Raw genomic sequence first — 14,016 nt, 5'->3', positions numbered from 1 at the left:
GCTTACCATACTCTTGTGATCCTTTGTAGATAAATACCTGAATGTGCTTGTAGACTCAGAGCATTTAATATGATAAAAAGGATCTGGCTATTAAAACAAATCTCCATCAGTGACAATTTAGGAAAAGCCATATGCCACACAGCAGGGGTTGACTCTTGAGCAAGGTTTCATCTAAGCCATGATAAATCTTTGAGGTCCTGAGTAGGTACAATGTGGGTAGCTCTCCCAGTGGCCTCATGGGTCTGTGCCAATGGCACAGGCTCTATGTACATTGGATTACCTTTCTAATCCTCTGCTCTTTTACTCCATGTGACCTATGGTACATTTGACTTGCTTTGTCTGGAAAGCAGGGATAAACACAGTATCATCTTCACATGAATGTATAAAGCAATACATGACTACAGAATAAAAAGACATGGCTAGAAGAGACACAGATGTGACTAGCAAAATGGTATGCTGCATTGTTTAATGTGAGTACTCTTTGGAAATAAAACCAAAGGATTTTATTTCCCAACTTTTCACTTTTCTTCTTTCAAATTTGTATGTACTCTGCTACATTAGGGAACATAGAATAACATTTTCCAGTTCAAAATAACAGGACAGGACAGAATAAATGATATGGTAGAAAGAGGTAAATTTGCATGGAAATGGAGTACTAGTTTTTAAAAAGAACTATACACAGGGAGAGAAACCAAAAATTCCATCCCATCACATAAACTGTCTTTGTGATACCCTATTACAGGCAATCTATGTGACTGGCTCATCAAACCCTTGATGAAAACGAATTCACATGCACAAAGCACATGTGAGAACTGTTTTCACCATACAACTAGATCCTGGTGAATGAAGGCAGAAATGAGTTTGATGGTATAGCCCTCATGTAAGGAAGCCCATTTCTTATGGGAGACACAGCACTGTCCCTGGAGCTGCATTTGTATAACACTCTAAGCACAAGCACAAAATAAGTTGGTTACTAATCACTTTATCTGCAGAGGATTAACCCAGGAACACTGTGATGCCAAATATAAGTTCACCTTCTTAATAGTAAAATTGCATTTATAATCTTATGAAAGTGGAATTTCCTTTTGTTTAACAATGAGAATACATTAATTTATGAATGATATATATATATATATATATATATATTCTAAGAAATTTAGTAATATTATTCTGGCCCATAAAAATACACCATCTTTGATCTAATTATAGGGCACATCACCTGACTGACAATAAAGAAGAATTTCTACTAGCAAAATGTATAAAGTACATATTTTATCATACAGCAGGATGCATGTAAAAGCTATCCATTCCAGAATATCTAATAAAATAAGTGTATTACATCTCTTTTAAATGGTAGGGTTTGTTCCAATACTTTTATAATTTGAACTCCTTTTTTCTTGAATTTTTAAGTAAATTCTTTCCCCAAATGAACTGTGGACCAAATGCAGGTCGCTGCAATACAGCAGCCCATCACTTAAGCTCCTTTAAAGGACAAGGAAGGAAAGACCAGAGGAATGGAAACATTTTGCAAGGCAACATAGTGATTTAGCAGAAACTATAATTTTGGTTTCCTTTCTTTTTATTTTGGGTATTATACTATGTTTCCATCTTTTAAAAGTAACTGACTGTGAATTGGAACCTACACAGTTTTAGGACTTTAGTTTACCACCCCAAAGCCTTTGCAAGCTTTCAGAATTGGGTCCTGATACTTGACTTATGGCAGACTATGCCTAGCTACCAAAAGATGGCTTTAATACATACTCTTGTGTTGTTTCTTTCGGCTTTCAGCTCTGAGATTTCTTCTTCCTTTTCTAGAAGTTGTTCACGGCAAGCATTCAACTCTTTAGTCAGTGCAGCAAACTCCTAGAAGTGGGAGAAAAATGTTTGAAGATGGACTTTAAATATAAAAATTAAAATTTTCAAGTAGGAACAACATAATATGAGACATAAACTTTGAAAGAAGTTTAGAAAACTCATCTAGTTGGCTGACTGGTCAAGGCATACTACTATTATTTAAGCATCTTGATTTTTGGTTCCAACAAACACTAATCCGTGACGTTTGTGACATGCATAATATGGTGCTTATTTATGTTTATCAAATATATATTTCAGAGGTATCACATTTTGTTTAATTTAGTGTAAATTATTGCTAGAATACTTTGATGATATTTTGTTCAAGTTATCTGATCTTGGAGTTTGATTCATTTATAGTTTCAGACATGATAACATAAATCACAATCACAATACATACCCATGATCAATATACTGTTATTTAGAGCTGTTATATAAGCTGATAGCACAGAGTTTAATTAAACAACAAACACTTTCATACTTTTCTTCCATCATTTGTCTGCATAAGAGGTTCCATTGTTTCTATTGTTATGAAATGAGCATTGTTTTATAAAAACGAATACCTTAACATATCAAGCAGTGTTAAAATGACAGAATTCTTAAAAATAAAAGAACATCAAGCAATTTATATTTTATTAATAGTGTATAAAGCATTATTAATTTATATATTGATTACAGAATACATTGATATTTGATTATTATATTTTATCATTGTATTTATCAATTTAAAATATAATAAAAAGTTTATTAAAGTGTATTAATTAATTTATTCTTTATTTTTAACAAGCTTAATATTCTTTTATTCATTAAATTAGGTGCATATTTTTTGTTTGTTTAATTTAATGTTTTACTTAATTACTTTCCATTCCTCTCACTACCTCCTTCCCAGTGAGCCCCTCCCACAATCCTTCCCATCTCTTCTGAGAAGTTGGGGGCCTCCTGGATATCACCTGAGCCTAGTACTTCAAGTCTTTGTGATGCTAGGCACTTTCTTGCCCACTTATTATTATATTTTATTAACTTATTAAAATATAATGTAAAATACATTTTATTAATTATTTATTAAATTCATGTCCTAGTAAATACTTTCAACTTGACACAGCCTAGAATCACCAAGAAGAATCTCAGTTAATAAGTAATTGTCTTTAACAGGATTGATTGTCTATGAATATATCTATGAGGGATTGTTTTGATTGTCTTAATTGATATAAGACTGCCCAGCCCTTTTGGGGTGGTACCATTTCCTGGGCAGGTTCTAACTCTTATCTGAAGTCTAGAGTGAGCCAGAAAGTGAGTTAACAAGCAGCCCTGCTTCATGGTTCCTGCCTTGAGGCTTTTCCTTGCGTTCCCTCAATAAAAGATGGTGACATAAGAATTACAACTTAAGATAAACCCCTCTTTCCCTTAACTTGTTTTTGGCATGGTGTTTATCACAGCCACAAAAAGTAAAGTAGAAACATGCCCCAAATGTAGAATAAAAATCTCATTGAGACCTTCAGAAGTTGTATTATTTTTGAGAGGTACATACTGAATCCATTGCCACAGCTGGCTATATATATTGGCCATTTATCTCCTAGAAGATGATTTCACTCTGTATGTTAATTTTCTTCTGGCATAAGTTTTTTTTTTCTTCTACTTTTTTCATCCCTTAATCTCTGTGGGATTTACATATTTCTCAAACTCACAAAATTTTGAGAGGTCTCTACTACCAAAAATTGCAATTATTAAGACTTTAAGATTTAAAATTTTAAACTATACAAAACTTGAGAACCTTTCAAGATTATGTGTTAGTTACAAACGCACATTAGAACTACCATTTTAAATGGTAGGCATTTTGTATTGCTTGTTGTGCATTTCTGCATTAAGAGTTAGACACTGGATGAACTATTTTTATAACTTTCTACTTTCACTATTTAGGTGGCAAAGCTTGACACAAATCAATAACCTGCTCATATGTACAAAACCTAAGAATTACCCTCTATAGTCCTACAACTCTGATTTCTGATGCATTGATTCTATATAAAGATGAACTTATCAAGTGAAAAAAAATTTCCCTCACTCTCACCCAAAATACCGTCTCTTCATTCATGAATGATTCCTTCATCCATCCATCCATCCATCCATCCATCCATTCATCCATCCATCCATCCATTCATCCATCCATCCATCCATCCATCCATCCTTCCATCTACTATTCATCCATAAATAATATCTATCCATCATCCATCTATCCATCTGTACATCTAAGGACCAAATATTTTTTCAACACATCTGCATTTCATAGTATATGCTGCATATTGTAGTTGTAAAAGTAACTTGAAATGGTTACTTCACTTTGTATAATTCAGTACCCAAAATTCATATTTGAGTGATTTCTACTATTCTTAAGAAAGCAGTACCAGTGTTCATAGTGCTATTCCTGTAATAACATTTAAAACCACTGGATATATGTGAGAGGTAAATGTAATACCGCTCACGGAAGCCATATGTCAGATGTATAGTTTGCACCTACTAGAGTATTTCAATTTCCTACATCTATTTCTAACTATCCAGTTTCTCACCTCTGTTTATTTCCAACAATATTCTTTCATAAACCATTAATATTTAAGCATCACCTTGCTTTGGTATTGTTCTGTAATACCTCACTTTATTTTATACTAACTTAATATGAACATTTAATAGGTTGTTTTTATTGCCTTAGGGCTAAGCATAATTTCGAGACTATGAGAAACAATAAGCAAATAATAAATCAATGTTGTAAGAATAAATTAAAGATTAGCTAATATAATAAATTTAACTTAAATAATGAGGTAGTATTTATTAGCTATATATCTTTCATTTTCTAAGAGCATTATAATTCCCTTAACATAAAGAAATGATAAAAAATTATCTCTTCTGCTATTATGTTCTTGTTGTTATCTGATATTTAAACTATACCAAGGTAATATTATCATCTGCTGTATCTTATTCCATGTGTGTAAGGGATTGGAGGTTGCCTGGAAACTTTAAGAATTCAAGAAAGTTTTCAAGGAATCTCCTCTGGTCCTCATAGCTTCTACAAGAAGGTGTGCAGTATGTCTAAAAGTTTGGGATCAGCCCACTCTAGTTCTAAAGCTCCTTTTCATGTTTGTGTTAAACATGAAGCACATTAACATAGATGAGAACCTATGTACTTGAGTGTGTGTACTTGTGAAGAAACAATAACACAACTATTTCCTGTCCTTCAACGCTGTGACCTGCAGGGTCTGGATGACTCTTTTATATACATTTCCCATTCGTTAATTTGTAACATTGCATTGTTCCTACTCCAGAAACACAGATATAAACAATATTTTATTTATCTTTTCTAGAGTACCTAAAATTATATTCTATAAACACATTTCTAAAAACATTCCAGGGAGAAAAATCCATAAACAGATGGATATGAGAAATAATATATGCTATATAGTTAGCCATTGGAAATTTATACACAACAGTGAGCATGTAGCTGATTGTGAGCCAAGAACTGGCAATCATTCCTAGCCATCACTATAGAAAATTAATAAATGGATATAGAAACTCCGCATGTTGACACCTCATACAAAGAGTACAATGCCTAGGTCAGATGCCCACCTATAAAAAGAAGAGTTCAAATTCTACAGTTGACAGGGTATTATAAGAAAGTGAAGTCAATGAAAGATAATTGCTAACTAAAACTTTGCCCATGTTTTGAGAAGTCTAATCAAAGGAGTCTACAGGAAAAGCTCAACTTTCTCTAAGGTAATGAGATACAAAAGCAGGCTCATTACCAGCAGAAGCACCCAGTTCTCCAGACTACTCATTTTATTCCCGACCAAATTTGGCACGTTCTTACTTTTCCAATAACCAGAATTATTTTTGTCCAGTTTGTTTTTCTTGGAATTTTAAACGGTGGTAGCAATCTGCACAACACAATTCCACAAAATACTCTCATACTCAAGGGCGTCTTTCTTTTTGTCCCGGAGTTACTGGTGCATATTGCTCACATGATTTTGAGCACATAGTGAAATTCACAGTTTTAGGTGCTGCCAAACAACATTAAAGGAAAAGTAGCTACAGTTAATAAATTTATGCACATTTTATCAAATATTTACACTCATAACATTTTGGTCAGAAGTAAGCTTTTCTAGACACATTTATATCCATTTTCACACAAAGTCGACTCATGATATAGAATGAGTTCCTTTTAAAACACAAATAAAATAACTGCTTTATAATTCACGTCTAAAAAATTGAAGATTGCATGGCATTTCTTATATACCAACACAACTCTTGTCATTTCTGTGTATTCCCATTTTAAAGACAATTCTCGGCAATCATATAAAATATAAAGTTAATTTTCCTACTTTGCCATTTCTTTATCCCAGCTTCTCCTCTACAAAGATATGGTGTTATGGTAACTTTATTTTAAACTAGAAGTGCCTTCAAGATGTCTTTGCATCCCCTATATTATTTATTGATCTTGGTAGTCTTAATTTTCAGAGAGTATAAATGGAAAAACTTGTATAAAATAGATTGGAGTTAGTAATGCTAGCCAGATTCATTTTAGTATGTGGTAGTATCTACCAAAGTGTCAATGTCCCCAAACTTGGCGCATGCCAGAGAAAAGTTCACCTAACCTGGGTCCTAACTGTGGAATCATGTACATTTCCATCAGTACTAAGGTGATCCTGAGTCATTCATGATCTTCGTTGTTCATATCTCAAATGATAACCCTTGGTCCCAAGAGTTGTATCCATTTAGGTTTTCTCTCATTATTTGTTTTGCTTGTTTTATTTTGCTTTGGTGAATATTGAGACAAGGTTTTGCAATATAGGTCAGGCTGGCCTCAAGCACATCTTTTCATTCCTGAGCCTTTTAAGTTTTGAGATTAGAGGGATGCACCGCCTCTCAGTGCTTCATAATCAGTTTATTACATCGAACCAGTTTTTGTATGGGTCCCTTCATACTTTGGAAAATAGACATTCATTTCACTTCTTGGGTCTGTGACACTCGATGACAGTAACCTGGGTAGAAGAAGGAAGAATGCATACTAAGAACAGTGCCATCCTTTCTTCTCTTCATCTCGGGCCCTTTTCCATCCTGCCCACCAATGGCAGCTGTCAGGATCCCTCCAACAGATGTGGCAATTCTATCCTCACATCTGTTCACATTGAATCTCATTTTGATGCTCAATATAAATGTATATGAGTCACTGACTATTCTATTTTCCTGACTCATTTCATATGGTTCATTTACTTGAGGTTAGTTGTGAAAGCAGAAACTTCACACACACACACACACACACACACACACACACTTTTGCTTACTAAATTTTAAAAGATTTTACTTAGCAGAAGAGTCCTTTATTTAAGAAAACAATTCAGGAGCTGCACACCGAGAAGAGAGTTCACCCTTTCTAGTGTGTGAGTCACTTAATTAACAAGCCCCACATTGGTCTTACTTTGTCAGTGATATATCTGAGTATGTAATTACCAGTTTAAGATTCATAGGTGTCCATTAGACTGAGAAGGATGACAAAATATAAAGAGTGAGTTGAGAATCAGGTTAACTAATTGTTGTCCATGCTCTCCCCAAATACAAATAATCATTTTTGTACTTTATTCATCAATCATTGGTGCCACTCAAAAACTAGCTCCCAGGAAAAGTGTTTATAGCACAGATACATACAGATATCAATATTTGAAAGTAAATTAGAAGCATCAACACTTTTTAACTTTAATAAGTACTATTGAAATTTTGAGATTATAACATAATAATATTATTTCCACATTCACTGTTTTCTCACAAAAGTCCCCTGCATGTCTATCTCTGCCCTTTTTACAAATCGTGATCTCTTTTCTCCATCAGTTGTTATATATGTGTATGCATAAATGTCATTGTGTGTGTGTGTGTGGTTGTATAGCCAATACCAATGGATTCTTCAATAATAAAACTGCAGTACCTCAGGTCAGGGATCATTTAGAATAGAGGACAGAGACATTGTAGGAGCTATAAAAGCATATATTTTGCTGTGAGAGTACATCTCTAGGAATACAAGTAGCTATACATAAATACTTTTAAAATATCCAGTAATGACTGCCTTCAGAGTGTGCGATTCCCTTCTACGAGGTTTCGGTATTCTTGAAAACTTGGCTCTTCTGGTGATTATTTTGTTTTGAGTACTAAGGGGAAGGTGCTCTTTTAAAATTTGTGTTTATTTTTATATAAGTGCACATAAATTTACATGTACAATGGTAAGTATACTGTTCTACAAACCTGAAGATGTATTTTTTTAGAATAAATTGAAAATAGAAACATTGTGTTAGTGAGATGAGCACAATGCAACACAATGACTATGCCCTTAAAACAGTTATAAGTTAAAATGTCTTCAAATGTTTAGTTTAGAAATGTTTTATGGCAACTGTGAGTTTGCCTTATATATTAATGCCCCAGTATTATACCAGTATACAGAATACATACATATATGGGTATTTGAATTAATGTTACATAATAAATTGTAGTACTTATGACCTCTGTTTCTAGAATTGGCTCATAGACTCAGATAAACCCAGGGAAAGCTGTCATGCACAATTACTTTGTAAAACAGCTATGTCTCATGGTCAGCTCTGGGCAAGATAGCTTGAAGGAAAAATCACTTGCGTAAATAATGCAATTGGACAGACACAACAGAACTCAGGATTTTAACCAAACTCTAAATAAGGCAGCCCAGATTAAAATGAAAGATATTCCAACTCTATACAAATGTTTTTTGCCTTTTGATTATTTTTGCATATCCTAACTACAGACATTTTTGCCTTCTCCATAAAACTGTCTGATGGATCATTCTACCCACCACAGTGATCTGGGGGCTGAAAGAGAAGCACGTGTCTAACACAGCAAGCTGCAGGCGCCTTTTAAAAATGACAGATATTTACATGAGAACTTGTTAAACTTCTGTTTTCAAAACTTTCCAAACAAGGCAAGTGAATTCTTGTAAATTATGGATGTTTGTTGAAATCAAACTGTGGTGCTGTCAGGCAGCTCCAGGCTGTGCAATCATTGAGCCGTGTTTCTCCCATGAGTCATTTACTGTCCTCCCACTGAAATGTGTCTTGTATCCTACTTGCACTTCACTCTATAAACTATAATTTGTTGATCACTAGCCCTTATATGTAGATACATAGGCAGATCCCCTAGGGGATAGTTTTTGTAATTTGGTGAATCCTCTATCATAGAGGGCAGATTGCTTGAAAACAGGACCTAGAGAAAAAAAATGTTTCATTTTCATTTTTAAAAATTTTTTGTAATTTTGTAATCTCCCTTGCTGGCCTTTTATTATATTTTCTGAGGGCCCTCTTTGGTTTTAACCATCACAGGCATGTTTGGAATTATCTTGCATGTATGGACAATAGAACTCTGAAAGGACTTGAGTGAGTATTTCTGGCATAATTGATATCCTTCTTGGTGACAGAAGCTCATTTGTAGGTAGGTTGGAGAGAACGGGCATCAATGGTATTATTGGTTCAATACTATGTGTGCTACAATATAGACCTTCCAGCCAAGATATAATGACTAGCATAGTAGTGGCATGACCATTATGGGACGGGATATCTAATGCCTTCTGATTGAATTTGTGGCTTACTCAGGATAAGAAAATTTTTATTTAATCCTGGTCAAAAGCTTAGTGTTGAGGATGTCATAGGGCTCTTGCAGATCTACCTTTCTAGTTGATCAGGTTGACAAATTAGCATTTAAAAATATTGATGTTTCTGGTGTTCCCCTGTACTGGGGCATATAGACTTTGCAAGATCAAGGGGCCTTTCTTACCAATGATTGCCAACTAGGCCATCTTTGCTACATATGCAGCTAGAGACACGAGCTCTGGGGGTACTGGTTTGTTCGGGAGTGGGTGGGTAGGGGAGCAGGGCAGGGGGAGGGTATAGGGAACTTTTGGGATAGCATTTGAAATGTATATAAAGAAAATAATAAATTAAAAATTAAAAAAAAGAACAGTCCCCAGGAACTCTGGGGTCATCCAACTCAAATGTGGCTCACGTGCCCAGTCAAAATGTAGACTGCCATTTTCTAGACTAAAAGAAGCTTTCACTATGTTCGTATTATCTTGCTTAGGACCACCTTATGGATTCTTTTAAATTATTTTATTTAAATCATTTGCTATATTTTTACATAGCATATACAAGCATACTGAATCAAGTGAACACTTTGATGATGATGGTGTTGCTGCTGGTGATGTCCCTATGCTGTAAAAGTTGGTAAATTATGGAATAAAAAAAGAAAACTAAAAAAAAAAAATGATGTTTCTATTCCTAGACCTAGGCTGCTCCAACCCTGGTCAGTGGGACATACTCAGAGATTTACACATGTCAAAATACTATGACTAGGAGACTGAAATATCAGCCCCAAATGAATTGTACTTCTTGCAATCACCCCAGATTGCTTAAAATTAAAGAGCAAGGAATGTTTCAGAAGATGAAGTAGAAAAAAAATTAGAAGTTCTGAGAATGGAAAACATCTGGACCTGGGAGTTTGCAGTTGATACCCATCAGGAAATGGAAAATCACTTTTCTTCAATGCAGTGACACTGGGTACATCAACCACAATATAGGGCAGGCCTTATACCCAATATCTTGCCAGCACAAAATGCAATTTTTATTTTGTTTTGCTATTGTTTTTGTCTTATTGGGTTTTGTTTGTTTTGACTTCTGTTTTAGTGTTTTATTTTTTGAAAGAGAAAGAGAGAGAGAGAGAGAGAGAGAGAGAGAGAGAGAGAGAGAGAGAGAGAGAGGAGGAATGGAGAGGGACAGGCACAGAGACAGGAAAGAATACAAATTTGGATCAGTGGATAAATAGGGGAAATCTAGGAGAAGCTGGGTGAGGGGAAACATGATCCAAATTTATTGTATAAAAATTTTAATTGGATATGTTTTGCTCACAACAGCACCAAAATTATAGCTATGAAGTAGCAACAAAATAATTCTATGGATGTGAGTCTTAACATGAGGAACTATATTAAAGTGTCCCATCATTAGGAAGGTTGAGAACCACTAGTTCAGAGTAAACTATCCATCCATGACTACTGTCATACAGATTTTTAAATTTCTTACAGAGCTCAGTTCTCCATATTAGGAAAATACATTAATGTATTATATGTGTTATAATGTATATAAACATTAGACATTTCTCCCATTGGTGTTACAGAAATACACTCGGAGAATCATCTTGAATCTGATTGGCACTAATCCTATGTTTACTCATTGTTCATTGCTTTAAGTTGTCCTGACAATGATCCTCATTACAAAGTAGAGAAAGCATAACTATCTTCAAGAGGAGAGGAAGTTGATCTACCCCATTATCTGACTAGTAATATAAATGAGACATTATCATGTCAATGTAAAAGTACTTGGCATATTTATGCAAGAAGGAATGTCTCAGTGTGCCCCTTTGCTTCATTTTACGTAGCAAATTTGTCCTGAAAACACACACACGCACACACATACACACGCACATATGTATATATATATGGTTTTAGTTTTATATATAACTAAAATATGAAAGTCTGCTTGACAAGAGTAATGTTGACAGAGATATAAAGCTATAAAGGAATCTTTTCAATATCACAAAACTGTTTTTATTTGTCTTTTCAATTCTTGTTTTGAGATAGAATTTCACTATGGCGCTCTGGCTGACCTGGAACTTGGTACGAATACCAGGATGTCCTTGAATTTACAGAGATCTTCCTGTTTCTGCCTCAATAGTGCTGGGATTAAAGATCTACATCACTACACCCAGCACAAAACTGTTTAAAACAAGAACAACGAAACTCTAACACACATCTTTGACTCTTTTCCATTTTGTTTCTGTCTACATGCTCTTCCAAGAGATCACAAAAGGCCTCAATTGATATCTAGTTGAATAAAATGATAACAAGGCATATTTGCACCATCTTCACTGAATCTAAGTGTTTGTTCTTACAAATGTCACTTTAAAAAATTAATATTTTTTTAATTAATTAAGTTATTTATTTATTTTACACTCCAATTTTTATTCTACCCCAACCTACCCTCTGACTGTTCTACATCCCATCCCTCCTCCCCAACCCCTGTTTCCATGAGAATGCCCGCCTCCCCAACCAAACCTCTAAACTCCCTGGGGCCTCCCGTCTCTTGAGGGTTAGGTGCATCATCTCTGAATGAACACAGACACAGCAGTCCTCTACTGTGTGTGTTATGGGGGCCTTATATCAGCTCATGTATGCTGTCTGTTTGATGGTCCAGTGTTTGAGACATCTCGGGGGTCCAGGTTAACTGAGACTGCTGGTCCTCCTACAGGGTCGCCCTTCTCCTCAGTTTCTTCTAGCTTTTCCCTAATTCAACCTTAGGGGTCAGCAGCTTAAGAGATCCTGTTACCTACTATTTTGGTAATGATATAAGGTTTCCTCACTAAAGTAAGTAAAATAAGGCTTTCTGAAGTAAGATAGTTCCTGGTCTCTGGCTCTAAGTTTGGGAGCTTCCTGGCCCCCTCAGCCTGTCATGATACATATGGAAAGATACTTATGGAAAGATATAAACACAGAGGCTTAGAATCATGGTGTAGTTCCCCAGTCCTAATTTACTAATCATTTGGTCTATTTCACCTCTCCTTCAAATTCCCTTAAATCTATGTTGGCATCTTCTGGATATACGAAGCATATGAAAGAAGAGAGAGGCGTCTCAGAGACAATTTTTCACCACGGAAATAAGGTTTCTAGCTTTATAATAAAACCAGAGTGCTGTTTTTTATTTTAATTCATCTATATGGAAAGGAAAAGAAACATTTTTCCTACTGCGATCTGCAAAAGATATCTTCTATTAGTATATGCTTGAATTATTTATAAATGTATTAAAATATAACCTTTTAGATGCATTAGTAGAAATTTCGAGTCCCAATAAGCACTATTGCTCACACATGTCAAGGCTGAACCCTTGCCAATGAGCAAGTCTTTTGGCAGGAAAATCCAGGTTTCCACAGGTCTGACAGTGTGAAGCAGGAGGCATGCTAAACAAGATGCTCTGTATTAATTTGAAAGGCTTTAGCATCTGGTCAGATAATACCTGCTGTGGAAGACACACAAAATAGCATCCAGGATGAATATTTGAAGATGCCAACAATGCTATATATAATCAAATCATGTCTCTCTTGCAATCAAGAGAATTATAATTACATAACCAACAATGTTTGGACTAGGACTGAGCTAAAAAGGTTGCAGTGGGTCCTGTTGAAATTGTAAAGACTAGACAAACATTGTCCTGCCTTTGAGCATCCTGCTGGTGGATTAGAAGATGCTCAGTGCTTAATGCTCAGTGTCCTGTATTTTGTGTTGTCATGATGTATATAATTCTCTAAAGAAAAGGGGGAGGATGTAATAGCATTGAATAACAGAATAAAAACAGGCATAGAAAAGAAAGCTGACTGGTTTCTACTAAACACTCTATCTGTGAAAAAGAATTCTGGCCTAAAGAGTATAGCTTTCTGTGACCAGAAGTATACACAGATGTATTAGTGTTCTGGAATTATCACAGAACTGTACCCCTGGATCACAAAACACTCAATGCAATGTGTTCTGATTGCATGTACGCCAAAAAATATTCCTAAAATAGTATAATGTTCTATAAAGTTTTTAAAGGGTTTGTCTTTTTTTTTCAGACAAGTTTCAATAAAATTTCTGGTTGGTGATTCAATTTTTTACTTCGAAGTAATCATTTTGACTTTTTTATTGTTTCTTCCAATTATTACTGGAAACTTAGCATAACACAATTCCATAAATTACTTCTGACAGTATAATATGTATAACTGTGAACAAGTGTGACAATTAAAGAGAAATGTCAGTGTCATGTGACAATTGTAGTGATGATAGGGTTTATGCAAAGTGCTCCAAATATACAGGCAGCATCAAACTATGCCCTGCATGCTAGATGCATGCTACAGAAACAGCTAAAGAGAAAGGAGGACTAGTTCGCTCAGAAAAATATACCCCTCGAACATAATAAAACTATATCATGCCTAGGATAAATGATAATGATACATCTTTATTAAGAAATGTTTTCTGAAATACAACCTCAAATGACTTAAGAGAAAATAGAAAAGAGAGTCACCACCAGCAATGGA

General features: G+C 34.9%; 1 protein-coding gene across 51 annotated transcripts in view; it reads right to left on the bottom strand.

Annotated features, from left to right (window-relative positions):
• Nucleotides 1-14,016, bottom strand: part of Ppfia2 (protein tyrosine phosphatase, receptor type, f polypeptide (PTPRF), interacting protein (liprin), alpha 2) — a 463,969-nt gene that overhangs the window by 188,119 nt on the left and 261,834 nt on the right. For all 51 annotated transcript variants that reach the window (XM_030245137.1, XM_006513776.4, XM_006513780.4 and 48 more), the window contains one exon: nucleotides 1,762-1,863. In XM_030245137.1, the coding sequence (XP_030100997.1) occupies nucleotides 1,762-1,863 (102 nt within the window). The remainder of the gene's footprint in view (nucleotides 1-1,761; nucleotides 1,864-14,016) is intronic.

This window comes from Mus musculus, chromosome 10 (assembly GCF_000001635.26).
Source record: "Mus musculus strain C57BL/6J chromosome 10, GRCm38.p6 C57BL/6J".
In the NCBI taxonomy this organism is placed as follows: Eukaryota; Metazoa; Chordata; class Mammalia; order Rodentia; family Muridae; genus Mus; species Mus musculus.
Note: the sequence above shows the minus strand (reverse complement) of the source record. Positions and strands in the feature narration are given on the sequence as shown.